Below are 16,844 nucleotides of genomic sequence, written 5' to 3'. Positions count from 1 at the left end.
CTGCTGCTGTTTAACAATACCTCTTGTCTCACCATCACCTTTTCATGGTGTTTTCTACCTATATTGCTCCACCACTTTGTCTTATACTTGAGTTACATTATCTTGTCTTCACTGATTTGTAATCGTTGTTATGTTATTAACCCCACTTTTCAGTTCAGCTACTGCTACTATAGCCATGTCCTATCATCGTTTCATACTCTGTCCACCATGTGTTGATACCTAGTTCCTGTCATACAGCTCATGCAAACTGTTTATCCATTACCCCCATTCACTTATATCCCTAACATGTTCTCACATTCGACATTATCTACTTTTAGGTGAGCTGTACGTTGCTGAGAGTGACTCCCAGCGTATCAACCGTGTCCGCATCATAACCAGTGATGGCCGAATAGTTACTTATGCTGGAGCAGACTCCCACTGTAACTGCCGTGACACATCCTGCTTCTGCCATGCATATGACAATGTCTCTGCCACCTCTGCCGTCTTTTCATCCATATCTTCAATTGCAGTCACACCAGATGGTGTCCTCCACATCAGTGATCAAGAGGGTTACCGGGTTCGATCAGTCAAAACAGTTTTGCCAAAACTGAATGAACAGAAACATTATCTTATCCACTCACCTGACTCACATGAGGTGTACATTTTCAACCGTTTTGGAATGCACCAAGAGACCCGCAATCTGGTTACTGGGCAGACTATTTACAAATTTCAGTATACTACACATACAAATGATGGGAAGCTTTTGAGTGTCTCAGATGGAACTGGCAACAGTTTTCGGTTCATTCGCAACTCCTTTGGTGAGGTGACTGCCATTGACAACCCACAGAAGCAGCGTGTCAAGATTCGCCTTTCCTCTCCAATGCGTCTCTTGGAGCAGCTGGTAGCACCTACTGGTTATAACATCACTTTCCGCTACCATGACACCACACACCTGATGCGATCCAAGATTGAAGCTGTTGGAAGATCATATAGCTTTGACTATGATGCACAGGGCAGATTAACTCGTGCTGTTTTGCCCACGGGTCAGGTCATACAGCTCAACTTTGACCTAAACATGCATGGGGCAGAGGTGGTGGTAACCCGGGATGGCAAAAACCCAGTGAGAACTAGAGTGCGAGGCAACACACTTACCCATACCTCAGGTAAGTGTGCTGTTAATTTAATTTTTACAGAGATCAGTATTCTTTGAATTTAGTTCCTGAGCATTTGTTATTATGAATGTGTGGTGGGTGGGGTCAATCACCATTCAGTCACTTGATGTAGTGCTGCTCTCAGGTGTCTGCCCTTTCCACTCCTTCCATCTTTCCTTCTTTCCTCTTCTGTCTTTCTTTACTTCATTCTTTCCTCGTCCTTCTGTCTACAGGTGACTTTACACTCTCTCTTTTGTCTGTCATTCCTTCATTCTTTCCTGTTCCTTTTGCTTGTGGGTGACTCTACAGTGAGTGACAAGCTGAATGGTTTCCTGTACACCAGGAAACCATTTACTATGCTGGGTGGTAACCATATAACCAAATTATGGCGCCTGGTGGTTCAGTGAGTAAGTGCGACACTCCAATCGGATTGAGCCGGTGAAGGTTTATATCCAAGGGGTGGTTGTAGTTATTGCTCATGTAATGCCATCCAGGGATGAGTGAGGCTGGTCACTCTCAACTTAAATGTCAGGACCAACTTGCCTAGCCCCGGGCTTACACACTCCTCATGGGGCAACGTAGGATTGGATGATGATGATGATGATGATGATGATGATGATGATGATGATGACAGTACTTCATCAGTACTTTCCAAGAACATCAGCTTTAATCATTGATAACATTGGTTTTTACAGAAGCTTCAATAACTTGGTTTATTATATACACATTAATCTTAGGGACTGGGAAGAAAGAATATTCTGCTACCCACAGATTCCGAGCATGTCATTAAAGATAATTAAAATGGTTAGAAGTGGTCTGTTGGAGACCTCTTCTCAGTGTATGGGGATGTGGTGACTCACTGCACTTATGTTGCAAACAACATTATTTCAGCAGATGAACTAGAGGAGATAGTGAATGAGGTATGTTTTGTGTTCTGTGTACACTGTATGTGGGAAGAGGGATGAGGTTAAAGAAATGAAATGAAACACATACACATCATTATATGTATCTGTCTGTCTATCTGTTTGTCAGTCTATCTGTTCATCAATCTATCTATCTGTGTCTGTCTGTCTATGTTTATCTGTCTATCTATCTGTCTATCTGTCTGTCTGTCTCTCCTACCTACCTACCTACCTACCCACCTGTGTACCTACCTACCTACTCACCCACCAATGTATCTACCTACCTACCTACCTACCTGTCTATCTATCTATCTATGTCTCTCTATCTATTTGTCTCTATGTATTTATCTACATACAGACAGACAGGCAGACAGGCAGACAGACAGACAGACAGACAGACAGACACCACCAATTTTCAGGCATCTGATGGTCCGGCACCTCTTTTAATCTGGAGAAAATTACAAAAGAACACTTAAAAACCCACACCAACAAGACTAGTTTACCGGGCAGCCGCAGATTGCGTTGAGTGGAACATGTGCTCACTTGGATTGCTTACATTGTATGTCGTGGTGGTGGTCCCTACATTTTGTCTGATTCATGGTTTATGTTACTTAATTTATCCCTAGCTGTAGCATCTAAGAAAGATGCAAATGTTTGTGGTGGTGTCAAGCATAAACACTCATTTATTTCAGTACTGTACAGTCAAACCTCCTTGATCATGGTTAGTTGCTCCGCCAAACTAGTGCAGTGACCAAATATAGTGTTACGTCCCCGTCCCACACTGCCACAAGCTCCAACAGCAGTAGTTCAGTATAGGAAGGACGTTGCCCAGTGAGTTGTTCTTCCTAGATGCAGCCTTTCAGTGTACAACAACACGGTTCTGCACAGGCATTGCAAATAAACACTGGCTTCTTAAGTTATTTGTGTTTGTTTTGCAAATACAGTAATCCCCATACTATCCGGATGCCCACTTTCGGGACACCCCACTTACCAGACATTGTGTGCCCGGACCTTCGGAACCCAAAAATGGCCAAAAAAAGAAAAAAAATCCTCCCCAAATTCGAATTTTTTCCATATTGCCACACAGTGCCAAACAGCTGTTTTTTTTTTTTTTTTTTTTTTTTTTTTTTTAATGAAGAAGGAACCAAAGGCAACGAGCCTGCAACTTCCAAGAAAAACAAAATATAAGAGAGAGCCAAATTCACCAAAGATCTTTCACCCCTTCCTTCCTCCCCCCTCCCCTGTCAGGGTTACCATTTGGTATTTTTCATTACCAAATGTGGGCCAATTTGGTAATGAAAAATTTGTTTGGTAGTGAATCAGAGTAGTGTAATGCATTACCAAACAGATTTTTCACATGTATGAGGATACACAGGATGGAGATGGTGGGTTGTTTGCTCTTTCTGATTAATCTGCTAGCCTACATAGCATGAAAATGATCAATATGCTGATAATTATAAGAAGAATGATTACATGTATTTTCAGTTGTATATATAATTAGTGAAGGATAAATGCTAGCTTTACGAATTTGGTAATGAAAAGTTAAATTTGGTAATGAAAAATGAGAATTTGGTAATGTGGCCGTTGCGATCTGGCAACTCTGTTTCTCCGTCACCAACACTCCAACAGTTACTGCCTAACTTCGATCGCGAGTAGATGCCTATCGCAGTGGAAGCCACACGTGCTCATTTTTTGTGAATAAACAGTGAATAAACTGCAATACCTCGCCACTAGACCACAAGGGAATTTACAGTGTTGTGCAGTGTTAAGAAATTAGAATTTAGAGTGCAAAGGATTAACTGTGGAGTGCAAATTGGCAGTAGTAGTAGTAGTAGTAGTTGTTCCCTAGGCAGTCTGGCCGAACAGCCCCGAGTCCCTTAGGAAGGCCATGGCCGAGACAGCTTTCCCACAGAGCTCTCAAAGAGTGTATGTTGTGTTGTTGGCGTAGGTGATTGTGTTCAGTGCAGTCTTCCATAATGTGCTTAATAGTATGGGGTGCTGTGTTGCATCCTGGACAGGCATCAGCGACAGAGTCATCCAGCATCTTCTGGTAGCTTAAGATGGCTGGATGGTGCCCACATCTCAGCCTGGCCAGGTGGACCCTGTCCTCATGAGGAAGATAGGATTCAGAAGGGTGGATATCAGGAGGCTGTGCATGCAGCTGTGTGTTGTCTTTAAGTGATTGAATGGAGCAGCGAGTGATCTGAGTGTGGATATGTTTCTAGAAGCTGGTCTGAGGTGAGCGAGGGGGGAGAGATGACAGTATTTGTGTATGGTATCGTGTGCTGGGTGTTGTTTTGATGTTCCTTGGTGTGGGTGGATATGTTGCCATGTACTGTAGTGGATGTTGTGGGTTTGTGGAGGCTGCAGCAAGAAACTGGGTGCCTCTCATGCAAATTGACAGTTGAAACTGGCATGGTGCAGTTAAGAACAATGTGCAGTGTTAAACAATTATAAATCACAGTGCAAAGAAGTAAGTGCAGCACAACATTGGATTACTGTACGTGCTTCAAGAGCATTTTTACCACTGCCAAAGCCTTGAAGGCGTCCACAGACGTGCTGTAAGTACCCTGGTTGAGGTACAGTCACTTCTGATTCCTCATTCTTTGGTTCCTTTTCATTTATTTCATGCTTTATGTCCATTATTGGTGTGAATAGGGTCTTAAATAGGTTTAAATAGATGCTATGCATGTTCGATAGGGAGTTATTTAGGTGGCTTTCAAAGTTAGGCTGGGTTAGGGTCCTTAAGTACCAGTGCATGAGCCAGGACCCCACTTTCCGGATGGGACCACTTTCTGGACATGCCTTTGGCTCTATTATGTCGGATAGTAGAGGTATTACTGTAATTACCCCTAATGCTTGCCAACTACACTTCACAGTTTTCACTAGTACTGGAGCTATACAATCTTCACTAACTGCACTGACTCTGAGCTAAACTCAAACTGAACTGAAGCTGACTGAAACTGCTCTAGTCTCTTCCCAGTCGTTATACAGTAAAAGTCCTATAATCCGGTCACCAATAGTTCGAAAATCCCATTGCCCCGAATTTGTCAAGGTGAAATTTTTCAGATTTTTATGGGCTTTTTTCTAATTTTTCAGGGCTTTTTTTTTTTTTTTTTTTTTTTTTTTTTTTTTTTTTCTGGGCTTTCCATTTATCTGGTTTGGACTTGCCCTCTGACTTGGATGTACAGTTGCAGACATGTCAAACACCCCATTCACCAGCGAGGTGGGGTAATGCTCACCACATCTGGTAACACTGATAGGTATGGAACTTCACCAGGTTTTGTTTGGTCACTAGGACAAACCAAACACAGCGATCACTGCCACTGTGCTCAGTTATTGGTGATAATATATGAGCAATGTTATGTCAGAATATGTACTGATGATAGAAAGTTTTTAAATATTATGTCACACAATACACCCTCTACATAATGGAAGTTATTATGAATGACATGGATTTCATGAGTGGTTTAGTTTCGAGTCATGAACCATGCAATAGTTAATAATTTTTCATATAAGTCATAGTTATCAGCTTCCCCACAACTATCAATGAAGAGAATATTATCGTGCCACCCATCCTCGATACCGTGAACCTGACATTGGTAGACTTCTGAAATAGAGGCAAGTTCACTACATACAGGAGGTGGCTCCACAGGGTGCTGCAGGGTAGGGATGGTGGACCTGGGAGACAGGAGGAGGGAGGTAGATGAGGAACGGGACAGTAGTGTTCGAACTGGGGGCTAGAGGAGAGGTGGGGTGATGGAGTAGGGGAAGGTGGACTTTGGTAGACAACAGGAGCTACAGTGGGAGGGATAGATTACATGGTGATGACTGGGCCAAATCAATGTTTCATGGAGAATATGGAATTTTTCAGTCAGACCATGAAATGTTATGTTGGTGTTGCCAAATGTTGTTATTGACCTTCATGGTTTGTAATAATGCACGACACACTTTCCACTGGGTGACTCAGTATGACTACCCTTGTATTATGTGTATGGTGACTATTTGTTAATGTACAAATATATTACACATCTCTACAGTTTGTCCGCTGTTACAGATGTTGTCATAGTGATTGGGAATTACCCTTGTAGCCTATTACGTGGTATCATCATGGATGACAACTGGTATCTGTATGGCACCAACTTAAAATAAAGGTGGACTTACTTAACCCAGGTTTATGTTACCGTTTTCTGTATCCCATGTTTGGCTGTTGATTTTACAGATTTGCCAGTGGTTATTAGTTATATTTTGGTTCATACTGAGCAACTGTCGTATGCCCTAAGCATTCCTTCACAAACCCTCGAGCCAACAATGTTGGAACAAGGTTGTTATGTCTGCAGTTATCCAGTCTGAGCACATGCATATTACATCAACTGTGCCATTAGTTACAGAAATTGCTTGTATTAAGTGCAAACACACACGTCATCTGCAGTGTGTTTGTCATGCTAAACAACCGAGTGGCGTTCGCACTGTATGAAAAACAGGATAAATATACTGTAAATACAAGACCATTGCCCAATTCACGGAGAGCAACTACTGAGCCACATATCTCAGCAGTGTCCAAACATGGAGCTGTTGCCCTGGCTGAGTAACAGTGTATATTGCAATCCACTAAAGAAAACAGGTGAACCACTGTAGGTGATGTATAAACATGTGATCCGCAGTTCATGGTGTATCACTCACTACGACCATCTCCCCTCCCTGTCAGTAACCATGTCTGAGTGCACGCACATGTCAGGAAGAGGGAAGAGGGGACAGTAAACTGGATATTGAGGTTGAAATGAGATTGTTTGACAGTTACACGTCCTTCATACCACAGTTTACACTATCACTCTAGGGTTAACAGTAATCCGACATAAAGATCATATAATACAGCTGATAAGGTATCTCTCTAACCAACTACAGTATTACCACATCCCAGTATTGCCACGTATGTTCTGCGACCTAGTCCATCCCCCCCCCCCCCAGTAAATCACATGTTGGTTTACACCGGTGCCATACAGATATTAACGAGAACCATAGGCACGAATCACTACTGTTAACTATTATTTACTGTAGCAAGAGAAAATTCCTCCCTCCCCCTCCTCTGCTTTCGATATCACAGTCGTCATCCACATGTTACTATGTAATCGCAACAAGAATAGTTCCCAGTCGCTCTGACAACAGGTGACATCAAACAAACATTCTAGGGAAATTTCATATATCACCATGTGATGATAAAGTCGTCACCATACATTAATAATGCAGGGTTTGTGTAATGTGCCACCCCATGGGGAGTAGGTCGTCCTTTAGATGATATAACAAAACATGCTAGTAGACTGCGTAACATGGCAGAGTCTGCATCACATTTAACAGCCTGACTATCAAATTCCATACTAAGCATTAAACTATAGCTGATTTGGCACCATGTCACCAGCGTATCATTTATCCATCCCATCCTTGTTTCGTGCTACAGTTCACTCTCCCCTACCACATCACTCGTCTCCTGTAGAGCCCCCCTTTCACCAGCCAAACCAGTATTGCCTCCTCCTCACCCACCTCCCTTCTGTCTCCCAAGGGCCCCATCCTGCCTCCTACTGTGGCACCACCTAAAGAGGTCTACCAGTTTCAGGTTGACGGTCAGGGAGGAGGGGACTCACGGTAATTTTTTTATTATTGTGATAGGTGCGGGAATGCAGACTATGTTATAATGACTTATATGCTGACGGTCGGTAAATGTTATATGGTTCGTGATGTTTGTCGAAAGTCACACTTACGAAACCTGTGTTTCATGTAAATAAATTATGAATATTTATGGTGTGAAATTATTTTATTACTAAATTTACAAAAGTTGTTATTTCCAGTACGGTATATTGTCAGGCGGGACATTATTTATATACCATCAATAACTGCACACAGCAGCAATGATCACCATGTTCGGTTCGTCCTAGCGACCGAACGAAGCCTGGTGAAGTTCCGTACTGATCAGTGTTACCACATGGGGATAGCACTACACCACCTAACTGGTGGACGAGGTGTTTCTGTTTGATATGTCCACAACTGTACCTGCCTGCAATTATTCATCTACACTTCTATGTATTTCTGATGAGTAAAACAATAACCCGTATCATTTTAAGTGTTTGTTTAATGATCATGTACTTATCTCTAATGTTTTCAAAGGGCCCACCCAATAGTCTGAAAGACCCTTGGTCCCATGCGATTCAGATTACAGAACTTTTACCATATAAGCTTCCTATATTCTAGAGTGATCTACTATCTCGTCAAAAATCTCTTGCATTCCTGGGGGGACAACAGTTACAACAGCTACCAACTCAGAGACATCCAAAATATCCCAGAGTTTTCTCACACTACTTAACACTCTAAATTATTTAGCTTACAAAATGAGATAAAATTACATAATTTAACGAACTCATAACTAAACCATTATAGAGAAAAAGATCGTGAAAATTTATAGGCAACTTATAAAATAACTCCACTCACAATAGCAAGCAAACTGGCAACTCTGACATGTAACAGAAAAGAATTTGAGAATCATCGGGAATACTCCAGCACTACCTAACTGACAAATCCCACTTCTCAACACTACCCCCTCCCTAGTCCTTTGTTGTCCTGACATAACTACAGCAAGCTCACCCCCAACGCGTGGGTTTCGTTCCTAACGTGGCGCGTTTGGCGCAAAACCGTGTAAGTTTTAACTACTCCTTATTTTGCTCCCTAGGTCTCCTAAACATAGTCTTTTGCTGTTATCTGCCATTGGTAATCAATATGAAGCACTTTAAGTGGTTAGAAGGTTTATTTAATGTTATGACTTACAAATACAGTACTGCACATCAAAACTTCAATATACAAATACCTAAACACAAGGCAACATTCCGATGCCGAAACCAGTTGGCTCCGGAATGTTGCCTCTTGTTTACATATTTGTTTGTCGAAGTTTTGCTGTGCAGTACTGTATTTGTAAGTTATAACATTAAATAAACCTTCTCACCACTTAAAGTGCTTCATATTGATTACCAATGGCAGATAACAGCAAAATACCACGTTTAGGGAGTCTATGGAGCAAAACGGTTTCTAGACTATTTGCTGTCAAGCCAGTTCGCCGTCACAACATTAACAAGACAACATAGACTTTGATGGATCCCCCTGAAATATATTTATTAAAGTATTGATTAATTAATATTAAGTATATTTATAAAAGTATTGATTAATTAATATATTTATAGAATGATAGGGAATCATACAGGGTGCGAATTGTCCTGATGGGGAATCGTTCATGTTTTGACGGGGAATTGACATGATGGCGAATTGTCTCGGAACCTACTGATCGTGTGTAATCTATAACTGGTTACAAGGCTTTATTTAATGCTTTAACTTTCTTTAAGTGCTTTAACTTACAAGTGCATACCAGAATAGTAAATATTTAACTTACAAATACAGTACTGTGGAAAAGTAGTACAGCAAATATTTAACAAACAAATAAAAAAGGTAATATTCTGATGCCTATCAGAAAACTGGTTATAAGACTTTATTTCTTGCTTGAACGTTATTTGATAATACTTTAACTTGCACATAAACTTACCAGAACAGTACTGTAAATATTTAACTTACAAATACAGCTCTGAGGAAAAGCAGTACCGTGAATCACATCACGTGATCAAAACAAACCGTGTGTGCTGAGCTGATGTTCGAGGATTTGGCCTATCAAAGGCCTCTCTTGCGTAAATATATAGTTTTCGTAATGGTTCTTTAATCTTACGTTATCTTATACATATCCCAGCACTAACCGTGTATAATTGCGAGCGCGTTCGGTGAGCACGTGTTCCGGGCCAGTTTACTGTACACAGTGTATACAAACATCATCCTTAATCCAAGATAAAAATGTAATTATACACAGAATAATCCTTCAGCTTATCAAGTCTTCTCCTATGCCGCTTCCGACGACGTCCTTGCTCCCCCACATAGTCCACCCCTCATGGAATGTCTTGGTCCTCTTCCTGATTCACTTCTTCCCTCGGGAAACTGTCACTATCCTCATGTACTGCAGCTCTGTGGTCCTCCTCAACATCTTCAGCTGCAGGTGAGCACCATTCCTCAGAGATATCCCAGCTGTACTCTCCTGGCCCATGGTACTGCCAGACAGTTCACATGTACCACCTTTGGGTGAGACTTCCAGCCTCCCCGAATCCGGTACATTACATCTGATAGGTGGTCCAACACAGTGTACGGCTTGTCCCACGGGCTCTGCAGCTTTGATGACTGTCCTTTCTTCCACTAAAGATTGTATAACCAAACTTTGTCAGTCCCTGAAGCTCACCTCATTTGCCGTTGCAACATACTTGCACTTCATCACTTCGCCTGAAAACTTTAGAGCTTCTCACACTTGATGATGTGCCTCAGCCAGAATTTCTTGAAGATGCCTTGCATTGCTGGTGGTGTCAGTAGGCAGCCCTTCACCAGGTGGTCTTCCCATTAACAAGTCAATGGGTAAATGTAACTCATGGCCCAGCATCAGTTTTGCGTGGGTGTAGCCAGTAGACTTGTGGGATGCAGACTGATATGCCCTCAGCAACACAGATAATTTTTGGTCCCATTCTGTTTGTCCATCTATGCAGTACTTGGCCAGTGCTTGTCCCAGGGTCCAGTTCAATTTCTCCACCATTCCATCTGACTGTGGCCTTAGTGGGTTTGTCCTGGTCTTCTTCATTCCCAGTAACTTGCAGCACTCATGAAACACATCAGACCCAGAGTTTCTACCCTGGTCTGAATATAGCTCTTGTGGTATCCCAAAACGATAGTAAAACTGGTCAACCAACACCTGAGCAATGGTTGCAGCCTCCTGATTGGGGATGGCATAGGATTCTGGCCACTTTGTAAATTACCCCGTGGGAACACATATGTACCAGTTTCCTCTCTCAGTGAGTGGCAAAGGTCTAGCAGTGTCCACCGCAACTCTTTCCATCTGTGCACCCACTTGGTACAGCTGAAAAGGGATGCAACCACACTTCTTGGGTCCCTTCTTTGCACAGCATACATCACAGGCTCAACTGACACCACTCTTCAACATCCTGATGCATACCAGTCCATCAGAACCGGTGTCACAGCCGACTTAGGGTTTTCTTTACTCCCAGGTGCCCACTAGTGATCAGGTTATAGGCCTCATCCAAGATCTCGAACCTCATTTTCTTCAGGACCACCGGTTGCCAATACTTGTTGAGGCCATCGAGTGTCTCCTGCTGACACTCCAGTAGCCTATTGTTCAGACGACGAAGGTCTCACTGACTCCAATAGCTCATAGTTGCAGGGCTGAACCAGGAAACCTCTTCCCAAGATGGCCACACTGTACTCTGCTGCAGCCATTCTAGCATTGGTTGTAAATCTGCATCCCTCATCTGCATAGTCTTCAGGTCTTCCTCAGCTGACACTGGCCCTGTCTCTGCAGTACAGTTGCATTTCCTGCTATGAGCTTTTTTTACTACACTGCCGGCACTCTGGGTCACAAGGCCGATGACTCAGGTGGTCAGCATTGCCATGTACCCGCCCAGGATGGTGCTGCACCTCATAATTGTGCTGGTCTAGCTTATGAGCCAGCATGCTAGTTGTCCTTCAGGATTCTTTAATGCTGCATGGTCTGTCCTAATGATGAAGTAGGACCCATACAAGTAGGGACGGAAGAAATCAAGGCTCTTAATCGCTGCCAAGAGCTCCCTACAGGCCATGCAGTAGTTCAGCTCCAGTGGGCTGAGCTTCATGTTGTAATATGCCATCATGTACTCCTTGTCATCCTTCTTCTGCGATAGGACTCCACCAATATCATGGGCACTAGCATCACAGTGCAGAATGAATGGCTGACTCTTATCTGGGTATGGCAATACTGGAGAGTTTGCCAACGCTTGCCTGAGTTCATCGAAGGCCTTCTGAGTTGCTGCAGTCCACGTAAACTTGTGCCTCTTCCCCAGCAACTTTTGCAGAGGTGCAGCTATCGTTATAGTGTCCGTGACAGAATGCCGGTAGTAGTTACACAAACCCAGGAAACTCTGTAGCTCCTTCACACAAGTTGGAACCGGCCAGTTTTTCACTGCTGCCACCTTCTCAGGATCAGTACAGACACTGCCCTTGCCTACAATGTATCCCAGGTACTTCACTTCCTTATTATGCAAGTAGCATTTCTTGGGGTTCAGCTTGAGGTGCGCTGCTCGTATCCTGTTGTACTCTTCCAACAGCCTTCCCAATTCCTGGTCGAAAATCTGTCCAAACACAATTACATCATCCAGATAGATGAGAGCTCTCTGCCAGTGAAGGCCTTCCAGTACACAATCCATGAGATGCTCAAAACTAGCTGGGGCATTTTATAGGCCAAATGACATCATTTTAAACTGCCATAAACCCCTACCAAATGAAAAGGCTGTTTTCTCCTTGTCCTTCTCTGCAGCCTTGACCTGGTGGTATCCTGCTTTCATATCTAGGGTCGAGAACCACTTGACGCCAGACAGAGCATCCAGCATATCTTCAGTCCTTGGCAAGGGGTATGCATCATGCACTGTCCCTTCTTTCAGGGCTTGATAATCTACACAGCACCTTACCGAGCCATCCTTATTCCATACCATAACCAATGCTGATGCCCAAGGACTGCTGCACTTTTCTATCACTCTTGACTTTGGAGATTCTCCATCACTTTCTCCATTTCTTGCCATTGGGCTGGTGCTGTCCTCCGCGCAGGCTGTTTAATAGGACGGTGATCCCTTTACTCTATACAATGCTCCACCAGATCAGTGCACCCCAGGTTTAGGTCGCCAGTGGAGAAGACATCAGGAAACTTCATCAGCAGCTGCCTCAACTTCAGCACTTGTGAGTCATCCAGGCATTGGCAACTCCATGAAAGTAAGTGGTCTGGCAGATACACAAATTCTTTGACTACACTCCTTTTACAGGCCTTCCTCTGATGCCACTCAGGGTCCATCACCTGGCACTGTCCAACAATTTCTCCCTCGTTGATCTTCTGTGGCTCACGGGAGAAACTGACCACCACAGCCAGCACTTCATCTGCATCTGTTTCCACCGAAGTTCTCCCCACCATCACTCTGGCCTTCGTCTTGCATCGTGCATAAGGTTTCACTACCCTTAGACAGCTGTCAAAAGTGCCACTCACCTTGCACTGGAGCAATAGTTCTGATTTTGGGGATATTACTGTAGTGCAGATCACCCTTACCTCGCCACCAGAACTGGTACGTCTCACTGCTGTGACGGGAACTGACTTTCCTCAAACCTTCAGCTTCATGGAGCAGAAGCCCAGCTCACATCCCATGGACATCAGATAGTCTAGACCAAGAAGGCAAGGATCCTCCAACTCGGCCATATAGACTGGAAGCGTGGTCTCTTGCCCTGTCACTTCAATCCGGACAACCAAGGGTCCCCTCAGGTCTGCGCGATGCTTAGTTACACCACACAATTGTTCTGATGACTCAGGCAGATGCTGATGATGTAAGACATCATGCCTCACAAAAGTCTTCTCTGAGGATGAATCAATCATCAGGGAACACTTTTTGCCGTCTGTTCTTTCGACTACTTGCACACAGTCAATCGCAGTTCTCTTGCATTTTCTCGGTGGTAGGGTTACTTGGGAAAAGCCAGCTGGTGGTTGCCCCTTAACACCAGCCTCCACTATCTTTCTGCTTCTTTTTGGTCTTCTGCAGTCTTTTTCTTATCCTCATTTTTCTTCTTTGGGCACTCAGAACTGAAGTGTCCCACCTCACTACATGTCCAACTCGCTTTTCTTACAAGTGTAGATTTCCTTGCACTGCTCTGTTCTTGCTCCTTCTTCCATTTGTCACAATCGTCCTTCTGTGTCCCCGCTTCCCACAGAACCAGCAACCTCCTCTGGTCTTCTTTTCCCTCTTCCACTTGTGACAGTCCTCTTTCCTATGTCCTGGCTTTTCACAGTACCAGCAACTTTCTTCAAATTTTTCCACTTCATGTACCTGCCCCTTTCTTGCCATGAATCCTGCACTACGCCCTGCCTAAAAAGTGAACATTACTGGACCTAATGTCGGACTCGAATTCTAGAGCCCTGGCTAGTGCTTCTTGCATGCTTCTGAGTTGTTCCTGCTTCACTTGCACTTTCAGTTCAGTACTCTCAAGAGCATCAATGAACTGTTCCCTCAGCAGAATGGCCAATAGGTTAGGAGCTGCTCCAGGGTATGCCTTGTATGCCATACTCACCAGGTCATGAGCAAGCTGCTGTGGAGATTCACCTCAGGCCCTACACAGGTCCGGATTCTTGCTTTGTAAACCTCAGTCTGATGCATGGTTCCTTATCTGTGCTTCAGTACTTCTACTAAGAACTGATAACTGTTCCTCTCCTCTACTGACATCTGGCCTAGAATTTTCACTGTGGTACCCTTGAGGCTAGTAGCCAGCATCTCTGCCCTATGCCTATTATCCCAACCATTCTGATTAACAAGTAGCTGAAACTGCACACGGTAAGCTTCTCAAGATACTCTGTGATCAAATTCCTGAGGATTCTTTTTAATTGGACCCTCATTATAGCCATGCACTTCACTGGTTTGGGGCCTAAAAACTGGGGCATTATAACTAAGTCCAGGACTTAAAACTCCTACATTCTGATTATTCAACCCTGCAATGCTGCTTTAGATGCTTGGGGTCCATCAAGATTTGCCGTACATGGTCCATTCTTTTCATATGCACTGTGTACACTAACCCGAGGCTCAGCACTGCAGTATTTCTCTACAGCCTCAGTTTACGCACTAATGATCTTCACATAGTCGACTACATGCTTCAGCTGGTTATCTACATGCTATCCGCACTCTATCACTAATCTTCATCTGGTTGTCTACCCTGTGTCTGCACTGTGTCACTATTCCCACACTAATCTTCAGCTGATTGTCTACATGCTGTCCGCACTTCATCACATTATTACTTACCTCATACCTCTGCTCCTGTAGCTCGGTGTATACATCCCTCTTCATCTAGCTCTCCTTGCATCCTCAGTTGTAATTCCCTCTGTTGTTCCTGTAATGCCTCTTGAAGCAGTTCATATCATTCTTTCTGTTCTTCGTTCTGTGCTAGTAATTGTTCTTTGAGTTCTTTCTGTCCTTCATTCTGTATTTGTAATTGTACACTTTTTGCCTCTAATTGTTCTTTGAGTTCTTTCTTTCCTTCAGTCTGTGCCTGTAGTCCTTCATTTTGTGCCTGTAATTGTACACTTTGTGCTTGTAGTCGTCACTTTGATTTTGCAATAGCTTCAAGAGTACAGCCAATGACACCTCATCCTGCCTAGCCTGGCTTCTCGTCTGTACACCTTCTGCCTCCATGTCAAAGGTTTGATTCACTGCAGCACTTTTGTAATGATCTACTCTCCTGACACCACTGTTATGTCCCTGTCCCGCACTGCCACAGGCTCCAACAGCAGTAGTTCAGTATAGGAAGGATGTTGCCCAGTGAGCTGTTCTTCTTAGAGGCAGCCTTCAGTGTACAGCACCATAGAGCAGCACAGGTGTTGTAAATACTTAGGTTCACTTTCTTCATTTTGCAGATAATTACACTTAATGCCTGCCAACTATAATAATTACACTTAATGCCTGCCAACTATACTTCACTGTTTTCACAAGTACTGGAGCTATATAATCTTCACTAACTGCGCTAACATGGAACTAAACTCAAACTGAACTGAAACTGACTGAATATGCTCTAGTCTCTTCCCCATCCTTATATAAGCTTCCTATTGTAATGGGGTCTGTAAAAGCCTGCATTACTTAGAGGCAAAGAGAGGATCCTCTTTTTGGCTTAGTGGTAACATGTGCTAGTATCAAGCACAAGACAGTGTGATTAATTTGTTAAGTTTCATTTTGGTTATTACACTATATTCTAGATTGATCTACTACAGCTACCGCAAATTGACTTAGGGCCTCCCCCTACAAGGTATTAAAAAACATAAATGATAGGATATCACAATGTTTGTTCGTGAAATGCCATTCATTAATATGAAATCATGTTTCCTTGTTTTTCAGGACCAGTTGGATGCATTTTGGCATGGAATCACTTAGATCTCTAAAGTAATCTAAGGACATTTCTTTGCACCAAACATTTGTCAGTTCAGTCTTGAGATTGTCCAGATTGGGTGTCTTCTCTACCATGATTTTCTTCATCTTTGCCCAGCAGTTTTCTATCGGATTTAGATCTGGACTGTTGCCAGGCCAGTCGAGGACCTCAGTCTGATTATCCTGAAGCTATTTTGTCCCTTTTCTTGACTTGTGACATGGAGCTGAATCATGCATGAATAAGTCACACCCATGAATAGCAAAAAAGTTTAACAAATGATCCTTCAGAACTTGAATGTACCAGCCACCATTCATCATCAAGTTCTTAGGAAGAAAGTAGAGGCCTCCCCTTCCCATTTCACCTGAGAAACACCCCCATACCATTACTGATTGCTGGTGCTTAACAGTCGGCACCGTGTAAGCAGGGTCATATCGACTACGGGAGGCAGGGCGACAAACCTTGGCAGAATGCACCTGGAACACTTGAAATGTGCTTTCATCAGAAAACATAACTTTTCTTCACTCATCCGATGTCCAGTGTGCATACTTCTTGGCAAACGGATTGCGCTGCTTCTTCATGCGGTCAGTGAGAAGCGGTTTCTTGGCTGCGGTGTGGCTTTGGCACACCCAGCTTCTTTTGCAAGCGGTGTTGGATAGTTTGAATTGAGACGTCTTGTAGCAGGTGGGGATGCATTCTCTTCAATTCAGCTGCTGTCAGTCGAGGATTCTTGATTACTTCCCTCTTCAGAAGCGTATCT

The 16,844-nt window shown here is 43.4% G+C and overlaps 1 protein-coding gene across 1 annotated transcript in view; it reads left to right on the top strand.

Moving 5' to 3' along the window:
* Window positions 1-16,844, top strand: part of LOC145396553 (teneurin-m-like) — a 1,418,848-nt gene that overhangs the window by 1,214,269 nt on the left and 187,735 nt on the right. The window contains exon 35 of the mRNA XM_080269929.1: window positions 318-1,142. Coding sequence (XP_080126055.1) covers window positions 318-1,142 — 825 coding nt within the window. The remainder of the gene's footprint in view (window positions 1-317; window positions 1,143-16,844) is intronic.

This window comes from Coenobita brevimanus, chromosome 38, assembly GCF_032717465.1.
Source record: "Coenobita brevimanus isolate Jiangsu-jjx chromosome 38, ASM3271746v2, whole genome shotgun sequence".
Lineage (NCBI taxonomy): Eukaryota > Metazoa > Arthropoda > Malacostraca > Decapoda > Coenobitidae > Coenobita > Coenobita brevimanus.
The sequence above is the reverse complement of the archived record's forward strand: the minus strand, read 5'-3'. Positions and strand labels throughout refer to the sequence as shown.